At 34.3% G+C, this 20,798-nt stretch overlaps 1 protein-coding gene across 1 annotated transcript; it reads right to left on the bottom strand.

Moving 5' to 3' along the window:
* Positions 1-14,059: 14,059 nt before the first annotated feature.
* On the bottom strand, positions 14,060-18,982 carry LOC111999536 (mannose-6-phosphate isomerase 1). The gene is made up of 5 exons (XM_024031669.2): positions 18,480-18,982; positions 17,385-17,552; positions 15,970-16,182; positions 15,044-15,310; positions 14,060-14,559 (listed from the first exon to the last, which is right to left on the bottom strand). Exons 1-5 carry the CDS (start codon positions 18,819-18,821, stop codon positions 14,239-14,241), a joined length of 1,311 nt encoding a protein of 436 aa, XP_023887437.1. The 5' UTR covers positions 18,822-18,982; the 3' UTR covers positions 14,060-14,238.
* Between the last annotated feature and the right edge of the window lie 1,816 nt (positions 18,983-20,798).

Here is a 20,798-nt window from a genome sequence, read left to right on the forward strand (position 1 = left end):
TTCTTCAACACAACCAATATTTTATTATTTTTCCAAGGAAAATTTAAATGCAATCTTTGAATTTAATTGAGGAACCTTGTTTGACTCATTGTGCCCGAGTGCTTGTCCTTATTCATTCTCAGTGTTGTATATTATACCCTCTAGTTCCATGTTTGGACTTGGACTAAATCTAGAATCAAGTTAGGCATCATTTGCATGATGTTATCTTTGAGCACTTGCTTATTAAAATTTATGTGAATCATTTTCATTTGTGTTCTTTTACTTTGTAAATGACTTGATTTATTGGCATACTGAGCTAAATGATACATACATGTAGACTGAATCAGAATTGGCTCTAATTTGTTTAAAATTTAAGAATATAGACCCAAGATTTTCATTGGCTCTACTTCTAAGTTCTAATTACCCTCTGACACTCTGGGTCGATACTGATACCATTTGGGTAGAAAATCCTAAAAATTGTTGTTCAATCCCTGGATATTTCATCTTGTTCGGTGATTCTCTCTTTTGTTAAAACAAAAAAGTAGTTTGGTTGCAAGATCAAACCCGTAATGAAAGGGTAACCTTTTTGTCACAAAATTCGGTAAAAAAAAAAAAAAGGCTAAAAATAGGCGCGATATTAGTTAATAAAGAATTTGTGTCAAAGACTTCCTACACTTGTTTAATTGAATAATCGTCTTTATTTCAGAATCTTCCTCTGATCGAGTAATACTACCTCATATTTTGAGAATTAATGCTCAAAATCTCATTCGGTAAAGTTTCAATTGGAATAGTACTCACGTCACTCTGTTTTTTTTTTTTTTTTTTTTTTTTTTTTTTTTTTTTTTTTCACCTTTTACAGGTACTTATTATTATAGAGAATATGTCTATGTAATTCTAAAAATGTCACAAAGATCATTGTTACAAATTTGTTATATTTGTTCTTAATGGATTTTGTTGAAATAGTATGTGTGGGGACAATTTTTGCTTCAAAGGCTAAGGGTTAGACTATGGTTGGAACCTTAGGCAATTTTTGTTGTCCCATATAGGAAAAAAAGCCTCCCTCTTTGCACCTTATAAGGCATGAACCAATGGTTGAAGAGTACCACTAGTTTGGTTAACCATAGATTCTAAATAGAACAAAATTGTACCACACAACTATAGATTCTAAATAGAACAAAATTGCGTACCTCTCTTAGCAACCCAAGTGTGTTGCCTCCCAAGGTATTCACGTCTCTCTCTCTCTCTCTCTCTCTCTTTCTTTTTGGATTTTCAGAAAATTGCAGTATCACTTAGTAATTCTGATGGCCAACACTCACTTCATCATGGTCTCTACTTTGGAAAAGGTTCTTGGGCAGGGGAATGTTAATGAAAAAAGGTCTACTACTAGTTTTGTAGTTTTCCTTGGACCATGTTTAATCTCTTGGAGTGCATAGAAGCAAGCGGTTGTCTCAATCGAGTATAGAATCCAAGTACCGATCAATGGCTATGGTGGCACCGTGGCAGTTGAGTTATATTGGCTTAGAATGTTGCTCAAAGGCCTTGGTATCGCTCTTTCTCTCCTCCTACTCTTTGGTGTGATAACCTTGGTGCCTTGTCTCTTGCTAGTAATCCAGTGTTTCATGCACGCATCAAGCATGTTAAGGTGGATTACCATTTCATTAGGGAAAGGTGACATGCAAAGATATTTTTTCTAAGTTTATGCCTCGGCTCAACTTGCAGACTTGTTTACCAAAGGGTTGACCTCAACCCGATTTCACCCGCTTCATTCCAAGCTTATGATTCATAACTTCCCCATGAGCTTGCATGGGGATGTTAAGGAAAAATATATATATCCAATGTTGCTGTCACATCATCATCCACAAGAGCAGATGAAGATGAGTTCGTTAGTGACTCAATATTTTGAAGAGTGCTGGAGTAATCTTTATCTAGTGATACATTATACTTAGTTGTAATTATCTTTTGGTTGTTAACTTACGTTTATTAATTTCAATTGTATTTATATCTATAAATACCAAACATGGATAGTAGTGGAATACAAGCTGCCACTTTTAATTCAGCAGTATTTTCTTACAAGAAGTTGTTCAATTTATTTTTGCTGATTCAGCTTTGATTATATTCGTAACTTCAAGTTTTGATTCGATTACGATTTTGTTGTTAATTTAGTCTCTTCTATTATTTATGCTTCTGTCATTCCTTATGTATGTGTGCTGAGATTTATTTCCTATATGTCATGATTGATATATGTGATATGTTAATTGTATTTTATTTATTCAGAGAAGTGGAGAACAACAAAAATCTGTGTCGTGATTGATATATGTGATATGTTGATTGTTTGGTTCTGATTCGTTTTCCGTATTGTTGATAATATTTGACAAATATGTTGCTGAAGTCACACGTCTCTTGCATCTACTCTTGAGTTGTGTGCCGTAGTGCTATTATTGCTTTATTGTCTATTATGGTTTCATGTATATGTGATTATTTGTGTAACCCATGTTGATATGTTTTAGTTCATTGACTCACCTTTTTATGTTTATAAAATCTTGAGTATTAAGGTCTTGAATCTCAATTAGTGGGAGTTGTATCAGATTCATAAAGAATAATATTTAAATAGCCCAGTAGTAATATATATTAAGTGCTAAATTGGATTATTTTACAGAGTAATTCCTATAGCCCTCCATTGTCTGTGAATAAAGGTTCTATTAAATTAAAACTTTGTCGAAGCCAAAAGGATAGACTTGATTTTGGTTTAGTAGTTCCTCTTGTTTACTTCTTGGGAAGATAGGTGTGTGTATGATTGGTGGGAGTGTGGCTAAAATAGCAACATAATCATACTAGTACATATATCACACTCAGATAATGGTTTGCACTTAACCAAATAAAAATGACCATTAAAATAGTGTAAAACTTGTTTGATTTGGAGGCCAAAAGTAAATCGGGAGTCATAGATAAATTAAATAAAATTAGAAAGATGAGATGAAATTGTGATGAATAGTATCTATTTGCCTTTATATGGTGTGCACAGTATATTTCAAAAGAAATTATTAGAGCATGCAAGGTAAGGGTTCCGGATGCCCACTTTGAACTATTATGAATATAATTGTTATATTTTGTTTTGGGAATCTATGATATTTTGTTCTTGTGGGAGATATCATTAATTATTCAAAAACCTGAATATGATGGATATATGTATGTGAAAATATTATTTTATATTATTTTGCAGATTCATTACGACCAATTTTAATCCCTTAGCTAAGATTCTGATGAAAATCGATTGTTTGGACCAAACTATGTAGATTGGAAAAGGAACTTAATCATTGTTCTCATTACTGATAAAATAGCTCATGTCCTTAATACTGAGGCACCAGAACTTGCTTTAGCTAATACCACCGAGGAGCAGAGAGATGCATTTAATAAGTGGCATGAGGCTGATGAAATGGCTAAATGCTACATAATGGCCTTTATGACCAATGTGTTGCAAAAACAATGCCTAGGCCTAGTTACAGCACAAGATATGATGCTGCACCTCAAAGAGATGTTTGGAGAACAAGGCAAAAATGCACGACAAACTGCTATGAAAAATCTCATGTCCACCAAAATGGTGGAAGGAACTCCAGTTCGGGAACATGTCCTGAAGATGATTTCTTTCATCAACGAACTGGATATGCTTGGTGTAGAAATTGATAGTGAGACCCAAGTTGATGCGATCCTAGCATCTTTACTTGATTCTTTTAATCAGTTTATCATGAACTATAACATGAATAAGATGGAAGTGACATTGTCAGAGCTGCTCAATATGTTGAAACCAGCTGAGGATCTCATCAAGAAAGAAAAGCCTATTGTAATGTTGGTAGAAAAATCTAATACTTCTCTCAAGTTGAAGCCTAAGGGTAAGAACTTTAAGAGAAAAGGGTCTCAGTCATTCAATAAGGCTCAAGGTGACAAAGTGAATAAGGACACTGAAAAAAAGAAAGCAAAAGGAAATTGTTTCCATTGCGATAAGCCTGGCCAATGGAAGAGAACTGTTGCCATTATTTGGCTTCTTTGAAGAATGACAAACCTGCAGAAGGTATGCCTAATTTTCTCGTTATTGAAACAAATTTAATGGACGGTCCATTTGATTCTTGGTGTGTAGATTCTGGTACAATCTCACACATTTGCAATATGTTGCAAGGGTTCAAGGAGACTCGAAGGCTAAATGAAGGGGAGGTGATCCTCAAGATGGGGACTGGTGCAACTGTTTTAGCCATTGCCATTGGAACCTTTTATTTAGAATTATCTTCTAGTAGAACTCTTGTCTTAGAAGATTACTTATATGTGCCAGAAGTGCGAAGAAATTTAGTTTTAGTTTCAAAACTTGGTTGTTCAAGATATTCATTTCTTTTTACTTCTAAACGTGTTGTTAAGTTTAATAATAAATTTGTAACTTCTGGCATTTTACAAGATGGTCTTTATTTTTTGAGTTCTATTGATAATTCTATTAATTGTGTTGAGAATGATATTGCTACCAGTGTGTTATTTTTTAAAATAAAAAGAGATGTTAATCCTACCTATTTGTGGCACTTATGGCTTGGTCATATCAATATTGATTGAATCAATAGATTGGTAAGGGATGGGCCATTGAATCTTTTGAACGTAGAGCCTTATCCAATTTGTGAGCCTCGCTTACAAGGGAAAATGACCAAAAGTCCTTTTATAGGAAAGGAAGCTAGAGCCACTAATGTATTAGGATTAATACACACTGATGTTTGTGGTCCTATGAATCACATGGCAAGAGGTGGTTTCTATTACTTCATTACTTTTATTGATGATTATTCTAGGTATGGTTATTTGTACCTAATGAAACATAAATCTGAATCTTTTGAAAAGTTCAAAGAATTTCGTAATGAGGTTGGGAAACAAATTGGAAAATGCATAAAAGTTATTTGCTCTGATAGAGGAGGAGAATACCTCTTGGATCAATTTAAGGAACATTTAAAAGAAAATGGGATTATTTCTCAATTGACTCCCACTGCCACACCTCAACATAATGGTGTAGTTGAAAGAAGAAATAGAACCTTATTAAATATGGTTCATTCTATGATGAGCATGTCAGAGTTGCCAATTTCATTTTGGGGTTATGCTTTGGAGACTGCTATTTATTTATTAAATAGAGTCCCTACTAAATCAGTTCCTAATACCCCAAATGAGTTATGGACCGGTAAGAAACCAAGTCTAGATCACTTAAAGATATGGGGTTGTCCAACACATGTTAGAAAGTCTAATATGGATAAACTAGGACTAAGGAGTGATAGATGTTTATTTGTTGGCTATCCCAAGATGTCTACTGGTTCCTATCCATGTATACTTGGTCCGGGGCGCAATACTATAGGCCTACTCCCTGTGGGATATGGTATTTGGCCATAAAACCCTCCATACAAGCTAGAGAGTCTACTAAGTGCTTGAATCTACCCATCTAAGCAAACATAGATGACGCAAAGGAAGTTTTCTAAAAAAGAAAGAAGGCTGAGGAGGATGGCCAAGGAGGAAAAGAAAATTTGGAGAGATAAATACTTACAAAAGCAAGTGAATGTATTAAATCTTAAACCTTTAGGAAAATCTTTTATAAATTTCTTAAGGAAAAGAGTTAGGGAAACTTAAGAGTTAGGTGAGTTGGAGTGCTTGAAATCTCTGAAGAACTTGTAAATTTGTAAGGAAAGAATGATCTCCCTTAAGGCTTTATATAGAGGGTGAAAATGAGTGGGAGTTATCTCGCTCAAAATTCCTAGAGAAAGATTAGCCGTTGGATTTGCGCCTCACCATTAGATCTGGGGAACAAGGCGCTGCTTGGAGTAATTAATGGCGCCTTACAAACTTCGAAGCGTTAGTAGCAATCATGGGATGCGCAAAATGGTAATTTCACATGTGTGAACCAGAGAAATAAATGGTTTTGTCTCTTAAAAATCAAAACCCCACTTTTTCTCCTCGAATGAGAGGGAAAAATCAGAGTTTTGAGGGGCTATTGTAGGGATAAGGGTCCAAAATCATATATTGGGCCTTGGGCTTTGTCCGAGGACGTTGACGAATTTGAAGAGGGATAAATAGTTATGAGGGATTCCAGTTTAGAGTCTTATAAATAAGAAATGAGTAGAAGGCGGTCCGAGGAGGAATTCCTCCTCGGGTATCATAGATATCGTTTAGATGTGTATTCCAACAATTAAAGTAACCTTCATAGAAGTCCCAGTGATAGGAACGTGCCTCATGAACATACGAGAAGGAAGGGAGCCCAAAAATATCTAAGGAAAAGCTGCTACCACCACATTAAATTCACTGCAGTTACTTTTCTGGCCGCATTTATGTAGAGAAGACCCCTGAACAGTGCTGCCTTGTCTATCGCAACTCACTGAAAGCCAAAGAGGGTGTCTGATGGGACGGACACTCAAGTAAGGGCTCAAATGATCAACAAGTATAGGATCAGGATGGTCCAATGGGAGCTATATAATGTAAGAAACCCTCCATAAGAAAATGATCAGAAAAATAGAAAAAGAACACTATAGCAATCAAAGTTATACCTATATCAGTTTAGTTGATTTATATAGAGATTTACCCCTCGGATAGGGAAATTCAGTCAGTTCTATATTCCTTGTTCTGGCTTGATCATCTACTGAATCCATACTAGCCGTTATTAAATTCATTAGGGCCGAGTTCTTTGACCCACTCTCTATAAATTTATTGTATTGGGCTCACTAGGCCAACATCCTTTACATTTTGGGCTTGGGCTGCAAAACGAGTCCATACAATATTGATGATAGAAAATCAATTTCTAGATTTGTGTTCACTCTTGGCAAGGGATCAATAAGTTGGAGAAGTTTCAAGCAAGATACTACTACAGACTCTACTATAGAAGCAGAGTCTATAGCTGCAAGTGAAGCTGCAAAGGAAGCTATGTGGATTTGCAAGTTCATTCAAGAACTTGAAGTTGTTCCTTCTATTGAGTCACCCATTACTATCTATTGTGACAATAGTGGGGCTATTGCAAATGCAATTGAACCAAGGGCTTATCAAAGGACAAAACATATTGCACGTAAATATCACTTGATACATGATATCATACATAGAGGTGAAGTAGCAATAGCAAAGATTGCCTCTGCCAATAATGTTGTAGATCCACTCACAAAGGCATTGTCTCAAAAGGTGTTTGAGAAACATTTGGAAGCAATGGGTATTAAATACATGTATGATTGGTTTTGAGTGCAAGTGGGAGATTGTTAGAATTATGTGCCCTCAAAAACAATACAATGCATTTTTATTTGATAATAAAATTTTATTTTCACATACATAATTTTTATAGGTATATTTTATTGTTTAAATGTGGCATGTGATGTTGCATCTATAGAAAAATCATGTTAATGGTTAAGGAATCAAAGATAGGGAGTAATGATTTTTCATAGATTATTAAATTGTTCTAGGCTATGGATATTAATTGAATATTACCATTGAAGCCTACACTTGTTATGCTGCTGTATGATAGGATGATTTACTCCATCATTGAGGTAGTGACTTTGAGCAGACAAGTGGGTGTAATGTAACAAGTACATTCACTGAATTGGATCCGATCAATGACACCTTATGAAGTGATCATTGTTAATTAAAAGGTTGTTCTATCACAATTTTTCTATTGTCTTCAAACATGAGGGATTTGTGTATATTTATTTATTATGCACATAACTTTGACAATTTCAACTGGTGATGCTAATTTTAAAGGCTATATACAGACATGCTAGGTTATGTGTGTAATGAGTAAAATATATAAATGCTCAACAATGAATCCACCAGTCTCTAAAGAAGATAGTATATTCATTTAATTTTCATATTGAAGTTGGACTCAAAACAAAACCGGTCCATGACATTTTTCAAAAATGTTTTTCATATATATAATATTGTGTGTATATATATATATATTATATATATTTAAAGAGTTTTTTAAAGATATTTTGGAGTACAATAGAAATTATGAAATCAAGAAATTAAGGGTCACATAAGCTAGGGGCATGACAGTGATATTAATCCAGTTCTAGTGGCTTGTGGGAATATAGTATGGTGGAAGGACATATATATAAAATTGTAAGTAATGAGACTTCATTTGTAATTCTCTAATCTTCAGGGGCAAATTGCAATGTGTTGATGGACATTATTGCAATTTGTAAAAGTTCAAATATTTTCTTGATATGGTTGAAAAAATTAAGGAATAATTTTGAAAGAGTTTCAAGAGAAGTCAATAACGTTCAAAAAAGTGACTAATGAATCTTACAGCTGAAGATTAGGATCCCTAAGGATCACACGTCCAATCTCTCTCTTAGGTTTTAGAAGTCTTAAATAAAAATAAGATTTTAAAATACTATCAGTGGGCCTTTGAGACATCTCAAAACTCACTTGGCTGCTAACTAATGAACCCTACGTGGATAGTGCATAAACTAGTAGAGCTTGTCAACAACGAAGTTGATTTTTGGTCGAGTTAAGGTACAGGATTGAAGTGCACCAACAATGCTTCTATACTCAGTTGGATCCGAGAGGTGATCACCTGATCTTTGTGACAATTTAGAACTAAAGGTCATCGGTGTAGCACTGGGTCAGTGGTGGAGCCACACACAAGGGTGAGGGGGCCAAGGCCCCCCTAAAATTTTAAAAAATTAATTTACAGTATGTATATTATTTACATTTTAAAAAATGTAGTATGTAAAAATTGAAGTTGGCCTCCCCAAATTTTGAGTCATTTCAATGGTGCTCTTAAAAGAAAAAGAAATTATATTAAAATTATATAATTTAAGAGGTTTAACAAATTAAGCTATGTAGAAAATGATACATTTTTGTACATGTCTAATAGAAGAAATACATGACTTTTATATACTCATTAAAATTTAGAAGATGATAAATTCTCTTAGTAAATTAAGTTATATATATGTGTGTGTAAATGTTTGTCTTAATTAATATATTAGCATCACAACTTGGCCCTCCCAAACCAAAATTTCTGGTTCCGCCCTTGCACTGGGTTTAGCTCCATCCATCTTGCAAGGAGAAAATCAACAATATATTTGGTTTGAGAATGATAAAAATTGGATGTATCACAATCAACCTTGATTCGCAAAAAATAATGCAAAGAAACTAAATCCTTCATAGTAAAATCACAAATCATGCAACGTATCAGATAATGAATGAATTGTAGACTAGTTCCCGTCACTATGATATCATCTACATGAATTAAAACGAAAATCTTGATACTTGATTTACATAAATGAACAAAGAATAATCAACATAAGATTCAGTGAAACCAAGACTGAGTAAAGATTATGTGAGTCGATTAAACTAGTCATGTGGAGCTTGCTTGAGACCATAGATCGCTTTCTTCAATTTGCACACATAATTTGGAAATGTTGAATAAAAAAATCACAAAAGTTGCTCCATAAATTTCATCCAAAGTCCCATGGAGGAAATCATTTTAGACATTTAATTGTCTAAGTGGCCAATTAAAATGAATTGCAAGTGCAAGAACCACTCTGATGGTTGCTGGTTTTTGATAACAAGACTAACGTTCTTTTTTTTGGGTAATCCAAACCATCTTGCTGTCGAAATCCCTTAGCCACCAATTAGACCTTGGACCTCTCAATAGAACCATCAAGACATTGCTTCACTTAATAAACTCATTTGCTGTGGATTACATTCTTGTTGGCTGGGTGTGGACATAGACTCCAAGTATCATTAGCATGCATGGTTGAGAATTCATCCTGCATTGCTTTCTGCCATTCCTTGAACTTGACAGCATAACTTTTAAGAAGAGGGTTTAGTCGGTATTGCAAGAGCATGTAGTGCACACAAAGGATGTTTAGTGAAGTAATAAACTTTATAAACTGGACAAGTTTTTGGGCAATGAATACCAGATTTACTTCGAGTAACCATAGGTTGATCATTGTGAGGTGGAGAAGCTGTAGAGCTTGTTACAACATGTGTTAAAAAGGAGAATTTGGTCCAAGACTCTTAGTTGTTGTTGTATGTGAATTAGGCAAGGTAATAATAAATTGTGAAATAGTAGTTGAAGGAAAAAAGAGGTTACCTTAGTTAATAAAGTTGGAGTTGCAGGGAATTTCTCTCACTTGGTCAGAATCTGTTGTCGCAGGATGAAATACGCTGGGACTCTCTTTTCGATCAGGAAATTGAAGTTCATCAAACACCAAATGTCCTCAAATAGACTATTGGTAATTGGATCAAGACACCTATATCCTCTATGATTAGCACTATACCCCAAGAATATGCACCTATTGGAATGAAATATCAGTTTGTGATTCTTGCAAGGCCCTAGCAATGGGTAGCAAACACAACCAAAATTTCTAAGAATGGAATAATTAGCTGCCTGATTGAGTAGCGCGTGAAAATATGACTGATTATTCAAAACTGTTAAAGAACCCAAGAACCCGGTTCTCAATGTATATAAGTTTTACCTTAAAATCTAATAAAATCATTTAAAAAAAAAAAAACTCACTTACTCACTAAGCAACATGGAAATTAAAGATACACAACATGGATGCAATGCAACCATAAGTAAACTTCAAATGGCTTTAGCCTTTGCCAGTAAAACCTCTGGTCACTTTGTGTAAATATTAATCACATTTCATAGTGCATTTTTGATTTATCAACTTTAGTAGTTGATAAAATCTAATAAAATTAAATAATGCTCTCCTTTTAGGATTTGTTGTGAAAATGTTGTAGACATAGCATTATTCTAAGATTATATCCACAAATCTTATGAAGAAAAATCTACTTCACCTATAGACAGGTGACACCACACCCACTCATTTTATCCAATCAATTAGGTTTCATGCTTTTTCATTTTCTCCTTTCATCTCTTCCAATTTCCATACACATGGGAAATACCAACCACTAATAAAAAAACAAAATAAATAAAGATAAAATGAAAAATAAAGGAGGAAGAAGAAAGGGAAACAGATCCAGAGCAGCAGCACAATGAGTTTTCCCAAATTTTTGTGAAGAAAGGTACAACTGTGAGATTGGGAAGGGAAATGAATCACTAGTTTATTTTGTCATTGGAGGGGTAAAATTGGATTTTTAAGAAAAATATGAGGGTAAATTAAGGAGAATGCAACACCATTCCTACGGTAATGTTTTAACACATTCGACACGACTTTCATATTTTGCAATGGCAACTTAGCAGGTGCCATGCGAAAATGCAGAAAATCACATTTTGGAGATTGAAACGCACAATAGTAAAATTTTAACTTTTGGGTCCAAAAAGCGGAAACAAATGGGCATTGTAGGACCCAAGTCTCCACTTCACTAAATAAAAAAAAATTGACGTCTTAATGGTCATTTGAGCGTGTTCTCAATTAGACAAGTACACCCTGGATCATTGATCATACTTTGCAGGGTTGATCTTGTAAATGTACCATGAAACAAAACTAGTTTTTGCTTGAAAAAGGGGACCTCGAAAAATCTCCAATTCCCGTGATCTGTCATCATATTGCATCTTAAGGAACTTAATTGTCACCTCCACGTTAATTACAACCAGCCACTAACAACTTCTATGCATTAAATGCTGAATGACAACAATAAGACTCATCTTAAGGAAGTTAATTGTCACCTCCACGTTAATTACAACCAGCCACTAACAGCTTCTATGCATTAAATGCTGAATGACAACAATAGGACTCATAGGACTAGGCAGTAACTCATCCCCATACCAACATAGAGAGGGAGATGTGATTGGAGCTACTACTCATCCCCCCCCCCCCCCCCCCCAAATGACTCAGAAGATTAGGTCCTATGTTTTCTATAAATATGAGAGAGAGAGAGAGAGAGAGAGAGAGAGAGAGAGAGAGAGAGTCCATTTGATAATAGCTTATTTAACTGAAACTGATAGCTTATTTAACTGAAACTGAAAACTTTCTTTTGAAAGTATTGTATATAAAGTTAAAAAGTTGCTAAAATTGTATAGTATGACCCATGAATACTACCAAAAAATATAATGAGACTCATAAATAGTAGCAAAAATAAACTAAATAGTAAAAAAATTGGTTTTTTAAGTCAATACTAAACGCAACCTAAATAGAGATAAAAGAGTTAACCCTACCAAATACTCTGGAAGAGATACTCTCACCTTGGTTTGAGAGGCCCTGTGGGCTAGGAATGATCCTTACATCCTCGATCTAAGTTAGAGCAGCTTTGGACATTTTGTTTGTAAATACCTTTTATTTCCTTGCGCCTTGTATGTGATTCTCTATCAATAAAGAAATTTATTGTATTAAAAAAAAAAAATTATCCATTACAATGTTAATTTTAGTCACTTTATGGATACAAGAGAATTTGACTTTAGGGTCCACTTATATATTAAGTGTGTGTTTGGCTCCAGCTTAAAAAGTCAGCTTATTTTACTATTCAACTTATTTTTGCTATTATTTATGAGCTCCATTGTAATTTATGGGCTCTACTATACTTTTTGGTATTATACATGGGTTTTATTGTATTTACTATTCAACTTATTTTTGCTATATTTTATGGGCTCCACTGTAATTTATGGACTCTACTGTACTTTTTGGTACTATTCATGGGTCTTATTGTATTATTTCAGCTAACTTTTACCTTTATCTACAGTACTTTTAGCCAATAGTTTTCAGTTTCAGCAAAATAAACAAATTTTAAACTGACCTTGAAAAAAACAAAAACCAGAACGTGAGTGTGAGGTTTATAAGTTTTGCAATATCATGAATCTACATTAGTTTTTCTAGCAAATGGGGGCATTAATGTCATAATAGGATAGGAGTTCCATGGTCACAAGAAAGTAATAATTTTGTTTGGGCAAATTACAACTTACCTACCTGTGGTTTGGCCTAAATTTAAGTTGCCTAATTGTAGTTTGAAATTTGACACTTTATCCACCTGAGATTTGACCAAAATTTAAATTGCCTACCTGTGATTTGAAATCTTATGATAATAGTGTTTCGCTGAATCCTTTTTTATCTTGTATTTTTATGTTTTTTTTTTTTTTTTTTGTATTTTTAGAGGAGACAGACATAAAAGTGGAGTAAAATTATATATTTAGCTATGTTTTTAACAGAGGTATGTTACAAAACTCTATTTGAGCTAATTTCAGGTGGGTAAAGTGTCAAATTTCAAATTACAAGTAAGCAACTTAAATTTTGGCCAAATCATAAATGGGTAAGTTGTAATTTGCCATTTTTTTTAAATATGAAATTTTATAGATAACAAAGTATAATTATAGGATGTGAAGAGTGTTCATATTCATATAATCTCACAAAATGTCATAATTTAATACATTTGAAATATACAAATTTAAATACCAAAAGCTTGCCACCCGCGAAAGCTAAGTTGTTAACAATTTGCTTCCCTATGTACACGGTGAAATGGTCACCCACTATTCCCTAGTGAGGAGAGTATAACAATTCAAATTAAGAACAACATATAATTGAGAAACCAACTCATTGTAGGTGAGAGAGAAGAGTGAGAAACACTAATTGGACAGGTGTCACATCCTTGCCCTTCTTATTATGGCCCCTTTTTGTTCTGCTGCATTGGGCCATTTATCCAAAGTATTGCCTAGATTATATTACTCAAGCTTTAGTAGCTTGCAGATATAGGGGTTTGAGCGTGGGCACTTAAAGCCCAAGGAAAATAAAAAGGATCAGGAACACTCTCAAAGCCCACCCTAAGTTCTTCAAGGAGATATAAAGTTTAAATAAAAGTGAAGAGTTTAAATTCAATGACACTTTTTTCTCCCCATAAAAATGGAAATATGGGTGAAATTATGGATACTTTCGTCTGTATAACTTATTACTATTATATATATGGCCAATTGCAAATGTGGTAAGTTACCTCTACCAACAAACTCTAAAAGACGAGCCAAATAAGTTTCATAAGCCATTCAAAATATAAATTGCCAAGATGTGAACATGTTTCAATCCCCCTTCTTTTTACTTAGGGTGGGAATTTGATGAGACTTTCCATTGGGAAACAAAAGATTAGACAAAAACACAGAAACAGGATTGGGTGAAGAATAAGAAATCCTGTCACATCTCACTACCAAAATAATGATCCTTATTATTATTATTATTATTATTCTCTTTAACTATATTATCGCTCATGCATGAAAATGCAAGTGTCATTACACAATACACATTTATAAACAGTGCAGAGCATTAGCCGCGCAAAATAATTTAGCTATTTACTTCTCCTAAAGCAAAAAAAGGTGCTCTTGCATTATAACGAGGCTTGAAAAAGTCGATCGTTTACTCCAGCTCTATATAGCTGCAATTCTGATTCACTTTCAATGCTAATCTCAGTGTTAGCAGGTGCAAAAAGAACATCTCCTTCAGTAACTACTTCGCCTTTGGATGATCCCGCATGCATAATTCCCTCCCCAGCCATGACAAGGAAAATGGAAGGGCCTGAAACTGCTGGAAAAACTGTTGATGCCCCGCGGGGAAGAATACATTGATCCACCTCAAATTCATCAAAAGGTGGCAGGTACCTTCTTACATATGAATTCAGAGGAACTCCTTGCAGGATTTCAGGAAAGCCCTGCAGCATAGACAAATATCAATATTCATATATTTGTAATTTGCGTCTGATGCAGTAACATCACCAAGATAATCGATAAAAATAACCAAAAAAAAAAAATCATTTATTAAGAAAATATTAAAATAATATCATTTTTTTTTTCTTGCACCAACAGTGAAGCACAATCATTAAACTCAGTCTAAAATGTATGTGTGTGTGTGTGTGTGACAGCATGTGAGAAAGTTTATCCACTGTCAGGTCTGTCAGACCATTAATTGCCACTTATTGGTTTCATGCTATGCAACAACCAAACTTTTGGCTGAAATAAACCCATAGAACCCATAAAAGACCCCACTTGTAGGTTAACAATACAGATCTCAAATTACTAGTGGAAGTGGCTAGATGAACTCCGTGACTACAAGGTTGCCAAAGGAAAGAAGTATTTCCTTTAAAGCAAACAACAAATCCAATTAAAACTGGATTAATACCTGAGAACATTCATTACCTGTTTGTATGTGAGCATGGAACAAAGAGTTTTGACATCACGGTGCTTGGGAGTAAGGCCAGCCCGTACAACATTGTCTGAAGTCGCCATGCATTCAATGCACTCACCAGATACATATGCATGAGGTTCATCTGCCCCAAGATACAATGCTTCACCAGGATTAAGCTTCACATAATTAAAAAAGAATGCTGATATGACACCAACATCAGCTGGATATTGCTTTTCCAACCGCAACACCAGTAGCTCCTTATCTGTTAATTTCCTCACCTGATGCAAGAGGGAAAAAAGGTTTTATTGATCATCAAAAATATGAGGAAAAACAAAAGCAGGAACTTTATAAGAAAAAAAAAATTCTCCTTGTGCCTATCATGCTCAATACCAAGTTAATCAGTGACCAAATGCCATCACATATAGAGTGATGAAAATTTAAGTTTATTTACATAAATTAGTGTAATTTTAAGGATCTGAGAGCTACTAACAACAAATTGATTTTAAAAATTGGCAATTTAGCACACATAAGGGATACATAGGGTGTAGTTGATCCAACTGTGGGTTCATAAAAATGCATATACCATAAGCAGTAATTGAGCGGTGCAAATATTGCTCAATTTAAATTGGCATAGTTTAATCCTCTCTCTCTCTTGATCGATATATATATGTGTGTGTGTGTGTATGTATGTATATGTATACATGGGTGTGTGTGCGTGCGCCTCATAATTTCACATTTAATCAAATATGGGTTTTAACAATTGAAGATGACAGAAGTTTTTATCACATAGTGGCCATTATGTGGTAGGAAGCAGCATCTTCTCAAAGGCTAACTATAACAATCAAATCATCCTACAAATAAGAGCATAAAGCTCTACAAGAACAATCTTACTTATAAAACTACAAACACAAAAAGGAAATTTTTAATTGCAACTGACCTGACTTTCAATTTGCAGACGACTTTTTATGTTAGATAACACTTTCGTTATCATCTCTTTGCTAGCCGACATGAGCTGGGTGAAAATTGACCGCAAAACAGATTTTACTTTTTCCTCCCCATCCTGCTCATTAATATGCAAGATTTGGTTTGCATATGCCCCACCAACCAGTTCTACAATCTCAGGAACATTACAAAGCACACCCTTAAGCTCCTGGTAAGAAAATAGCAAGTTGCTCCACGTAAATGATACTGAATTAACAAATCATGTGAGCATGCATAGAATACAAGCAAGCTTAGCTCGGCTACTACAATTACCAAATGTTCTACTACACCAATTACCTTGTACACTTCATATCCATAATATAAACATCTGGTGAACTTCAAAAAAGTACTTCTAAAGGAAGAAAAAAAATTGTGAACCCGTCAGCAAAGAGAGGGAAATATTACCCCATTTCTCCTGCACATACTCAATTTATGAGAGAAGGGATACCTTTAAAAAAGTCAAATTTGTTTACCGTTTTAGTTTTATTATTGTCATTATTATTAGTAAGTTACCACACACTCGATGGGTTTTACATTCATGACCTCACCCTCCATGCAATATTGTGGGAGGAAATGCTATTTGAGCTAGAGCTCATTAGCAGTTTGTTCACAATTTTCATGAATAAAACTCAATCAAAGCTGCTGCACATACCTCGATAGCTAATAAAAAACACAAACACACACACACACATGACTAACAATCCTCAGGCAGCAGAAAGCAGTTTTCAGCTAGGGAAAGACTAATTTTTTATTTCCTTTTATTTGTCCCCTGACCAAAAACTGCTAGGAAGTCCAACTTTTGTATCTAACTGAGATCAGTCAGAGCAAAGCTGACTGATGGTTAGGGATTAGGGATTCATCTTGTGACCTGAAGTGTCATGAGAAGAATCCAAGGGAACTACAAAGAAGTTAATAATTCTCCATTAATCTGAACAAAGAAATTTACTAACATTGTCATGGTAGTGTGAATAAAGGTTCAGCCAGTTGATAAACTTTTAATTCAGGAATTAAACAGGCATCACAATAATTATGAATTAATCATCTAATAGGTAGAGATAAAATTAATTAAATGTGCACAAAACATGAAGGTAAGAATGAGTTATATAATAAAACTGGGTGCCAATCAGAATTTTAATCAATAAAAAAAGGTACAGTCTTATCCATTTTGAATGCAGCGACAATTTCACAGATTGCCTTCATTATTCTAAACTGTTTAACAAACAAGCAATTCTAAGCAACCCATTCACTTATCACACCTATATCAGATCATCCACAAAACTCAAATTTGAGCTTGGATCCACAATACCAGTCAACAAAGAAATATCAAGTAAAAGCTTCGCATATACAAAGCTACCTTGGATCTCATAATACCTCAAGACTGATAAACCCGCAAAGGGCCTCAAACTCTGTTATTGCCAAAGCCATCTCAGGCTTGTGATTGTCGTCCTTGTACACATCTGGCCGTGCCTTATGCAACGCCCTTGCCAACTCCTTATTGGGATGAGCCTGTATTGACAACGCTTTTGCCACAGAAAGTACCTATTTCCCACTAAAGAGTCAAAATCCCACAAAACCCTTCATAACCAAAAAATCAAGGATTCACACAACCCATCAATATTTAACAAAGAAAACTCAAATTCCTGTCAAATCAAACCCAAAAACCCAACCATAAGCTTACTGAAACAAAGACAAAATTATATAAAATACACAAATTTACACACATAAACACATGCATCCATATGTGGGACCTTTTACAAAAGAACAAAAAATCAGACTAAACCCATCAAATATTTAACATAGAAATCTTAAATTCCAGTCAAATCAAACCCAAAAACTCAACCAGAAATTTACTACAACAAAGCAATAAATGTACAAAAAAAAAAAAACGCAAATTTACAAACCCAAACACATAAATCCATGATATAAAAATTCACGAAAACCCCATCAAATATTTAACATTAAAGTCTCAAATTCCAGTCAAACCCAAAAACTCAACCAGAAAATAGACTACAACAAAGCAAAATCTTACAAAAACATAACTTTACACACCCAAACGCATATATCCATAACATAAAAAATTCACACACAACCCAATAAATATTGAACATTGAATACTCAAATCTCAGTTAAATCAAACCCAGAAAAATCAATCAGAAATTTACTAGTACAAAGAAAAATTTTACAAAAAAACACAAATTTACAAACACAGAGTCAAATATCAAGATGCAGGAACATTAGTTGTACTCTCCACATAAGAATTTTTTTTATAAGAAAATTCACACTAAACCCGTCAAATACTTAACATAGAAATCTCAAATTCTAGTCGAATCAAAGTCCAAAAACACCACCAGAAACATACTAACACAAAGCAAAATTGTACCCAAAAAAAGAAATTCAAATTCAAATTCAAAGTGATAGACACAAACACATAGTGGGAAAAACATGAGCAGAATTAGTATATTGTACCTTAAACAAGAAAGGAAGATCACAACCCCAGTTGTGTAAAACCTTATCACCAAGCACATTAGGATTCTCCGAAATCCACTTCTTCAAGCTCACACCGACATCATCGTCAACGTCAACCGACACGCCATTGGAAGCGCGTGGGGCGTGGACCACAAACGAGGGCCCAGACTCGTGGGTGCCCATCCATAACTCCGCGTATGGGTAGTCGGGTCGGGTCTCGGACCCCGAGTTCCGGGCATAGAGCCGAGCGACCCGAGAGTCGTGACCCTTTAGACCCCAGTCGTAGTTTTGGACTGAGCATCGTAGCCTGAGAAGATTCTTCTGAGAAGGTGTGGAATCCATTAGAGAAAAAGAGAGAGTTAAGGTCTAGAGTCTAGTGGTATTGGTGGCGGTGATGGTGGTGGCAGTGCATGTTGATGTTGGGCACTCTGGTTTTATGCTTTTTGAAGCGCCACGAGAAGAGAGGGAAATAAATAAATAGCTTTATTTATTTTTTGGAGTGTGAGAGAAAAAGACGAACGTAAAGACCAAGTTTGTCTGAGGCACACGTTGTACTCTTTTTTTATTTTCAGGAAGCTTCCGCCTAAAGTTTTTTTTGGAAAAGGCAATTTGATTTTTCAGATTTTGGGACTAAAGAAAATGTGACCATATCGTTAAAAAAAGAAAAAGAAAAAAAAAAGTGCCCATATCTCTTGCAGTCTTAGTGATATGCATTTCTGACAGTACAAAAAAAAAAAAGAAAAAAGAAAAAGAAAAAGTAATATGCGTGTCCATTTTGCATCTTATCATTTTTGGTAGCTTATTTACTAAATATAAGATTAAAATAATTAAATATTAGTTTTTTTAATTAGAAAATAACTAATTGTAGAGGATTTTAAACAAAAGTGAGATTAAAAAAAAAATGTATTTTACACTTTCCCAAATGAATCATTTTTCATTTCGTCCAAAATATAAAAAAAAAGGCATGATCCCCATAACACGAGTGAAATTTGTGTTACATTCACCTATATTCTCTAAAAGTGGGTACAAATCCCAAGACATGCACCTGTAACTGAAGCTATAATGCCTTCCTCGCCCAATTAAAGGAAGTGGCCACAATCATTGAAATAACGGCCAACTTAAAGGCTCCATATAAGTACTAGAGAAATTCTTGAACACGTTCATTCTTGAAATTCATAATACTAACTTAAGTGTCGGAAGAGCTTTGATTGGCACCACGTTGGTGTCCCATTCGAGCTAATTTGTTTATTTTTGGCAAGTCTCCTAAAGCTCATTTGGATGAGTGACCCATTGAAATTTTTTTGCATAATAAAAATCTAGCCCATTAATTTTTAAATCCAAATAATCTCTGCCCACATCTCCATTGTCACCCTAATTAAATTTATTGTCTCAAAATTGATCACACACACAACAATGTGTAGAAGAATGAGGATGAGAGCCCTTGGTCAATGGTAGAGTTGAGACTCTTGAGATACAAGAGGTCCTTGATGAGTTGGAAATACTTCTTTAGGTAATTGACGCCTTCAATATTGTAAAACCACTTGAGCTTTTTTTTTTTTTTTGCTAGAGAGGCTATGTATAGTTTATTATTAACTCTTTCTTTTTTTTGGGGGGGGGGGGGGTGTTTCAGGAGAGGCTCCACGTATGGACTAGTTGGCTATATATATATAAAATATATTATTATATAGAGTCTCTTTGGACCAAATTTAATTCTTAAAAGAGGATTAGTTACAAGTTTAGGAAATATAAACTTCAATTTTTATTTTTAACCATGTATAGTTTTGAGTTGATCCAAGTGGATCCGTCATTGCTAGTTACAATAGTAAGATGATTGCTAAGGAAATGGTATAAGTTTTAGTGCTTTTGAATCGAAAGTCTATACTCGGGAGATAGATGAAAAGTTATAATTTTCAAGTTAGTTTTCAAAATATTAATAATTTATTGCTAATAAATAGGTTAAATTTGGTCAAGTCATCAACATAAAAACATGCATTTATCTATTTGATTATATATACTATAAAATCGAAATATTTAACCAATGTTTGACTCTCTTTTTTCACTTCCTTATAACTATTCCCCCCCCCCCCCCCCCCCGGCGCAAAAAATAAAACTCAATACTTTCTAGAACTAAAACCCGATAACATAGAAAAATCTAATATAATCTAATATAATAGTGTCTATTTTATTAATGTATTTATATTTAGTTTTGAAAATTTCTGCTTAATGGTTTGTTTATCTCACTATGTATAGTTTACGCTTGATTGTTTGTACTAAACTAATATGGGATCATCTTTGTGTACAAGATGGAAAATGAGATTT

Source organism: Quercus suber, unplaced genomic scaffold (assembly GCF_002906115.3).
Source record: "Quercus suber isolate HL8 unplaced genomic scaffold, Cork oak 2.0 scaffold_1047, whole genome shotgun sequence".
Lineage (NCBI taxonomy): Eukaryota > Viridiplantae > Streptophyta > Magnoliopsida > Fagales > Fagaceae > Quercus > Quercus suber.

Excerpts from the sequence above, each read along its gene's own strand:
- LOC111999536 (XM_024031669.2), bottom strand. The coding sequence starts at position 18,821 with ATGGATTCCACACCTTCTCAGAAGAATCTTCTCAGGCTACGATGCTCA. Across the intron at positions 17,553-18,479 it reads ATCTTCCTTTCTTGTTTAAG|GTACTTTCTGTGGCAAAAGC; the intron begins GTACAATATACT and ends AGTGGGAAATAG. Across the intron at positions 16,183-17,384 it reads GCGGGTTTATCAGTCTTGAG|GAGCTTAAGGGTGTGCTTTG; the intron begins GTATTATGAGAT and ends TTTTCTTACCAG.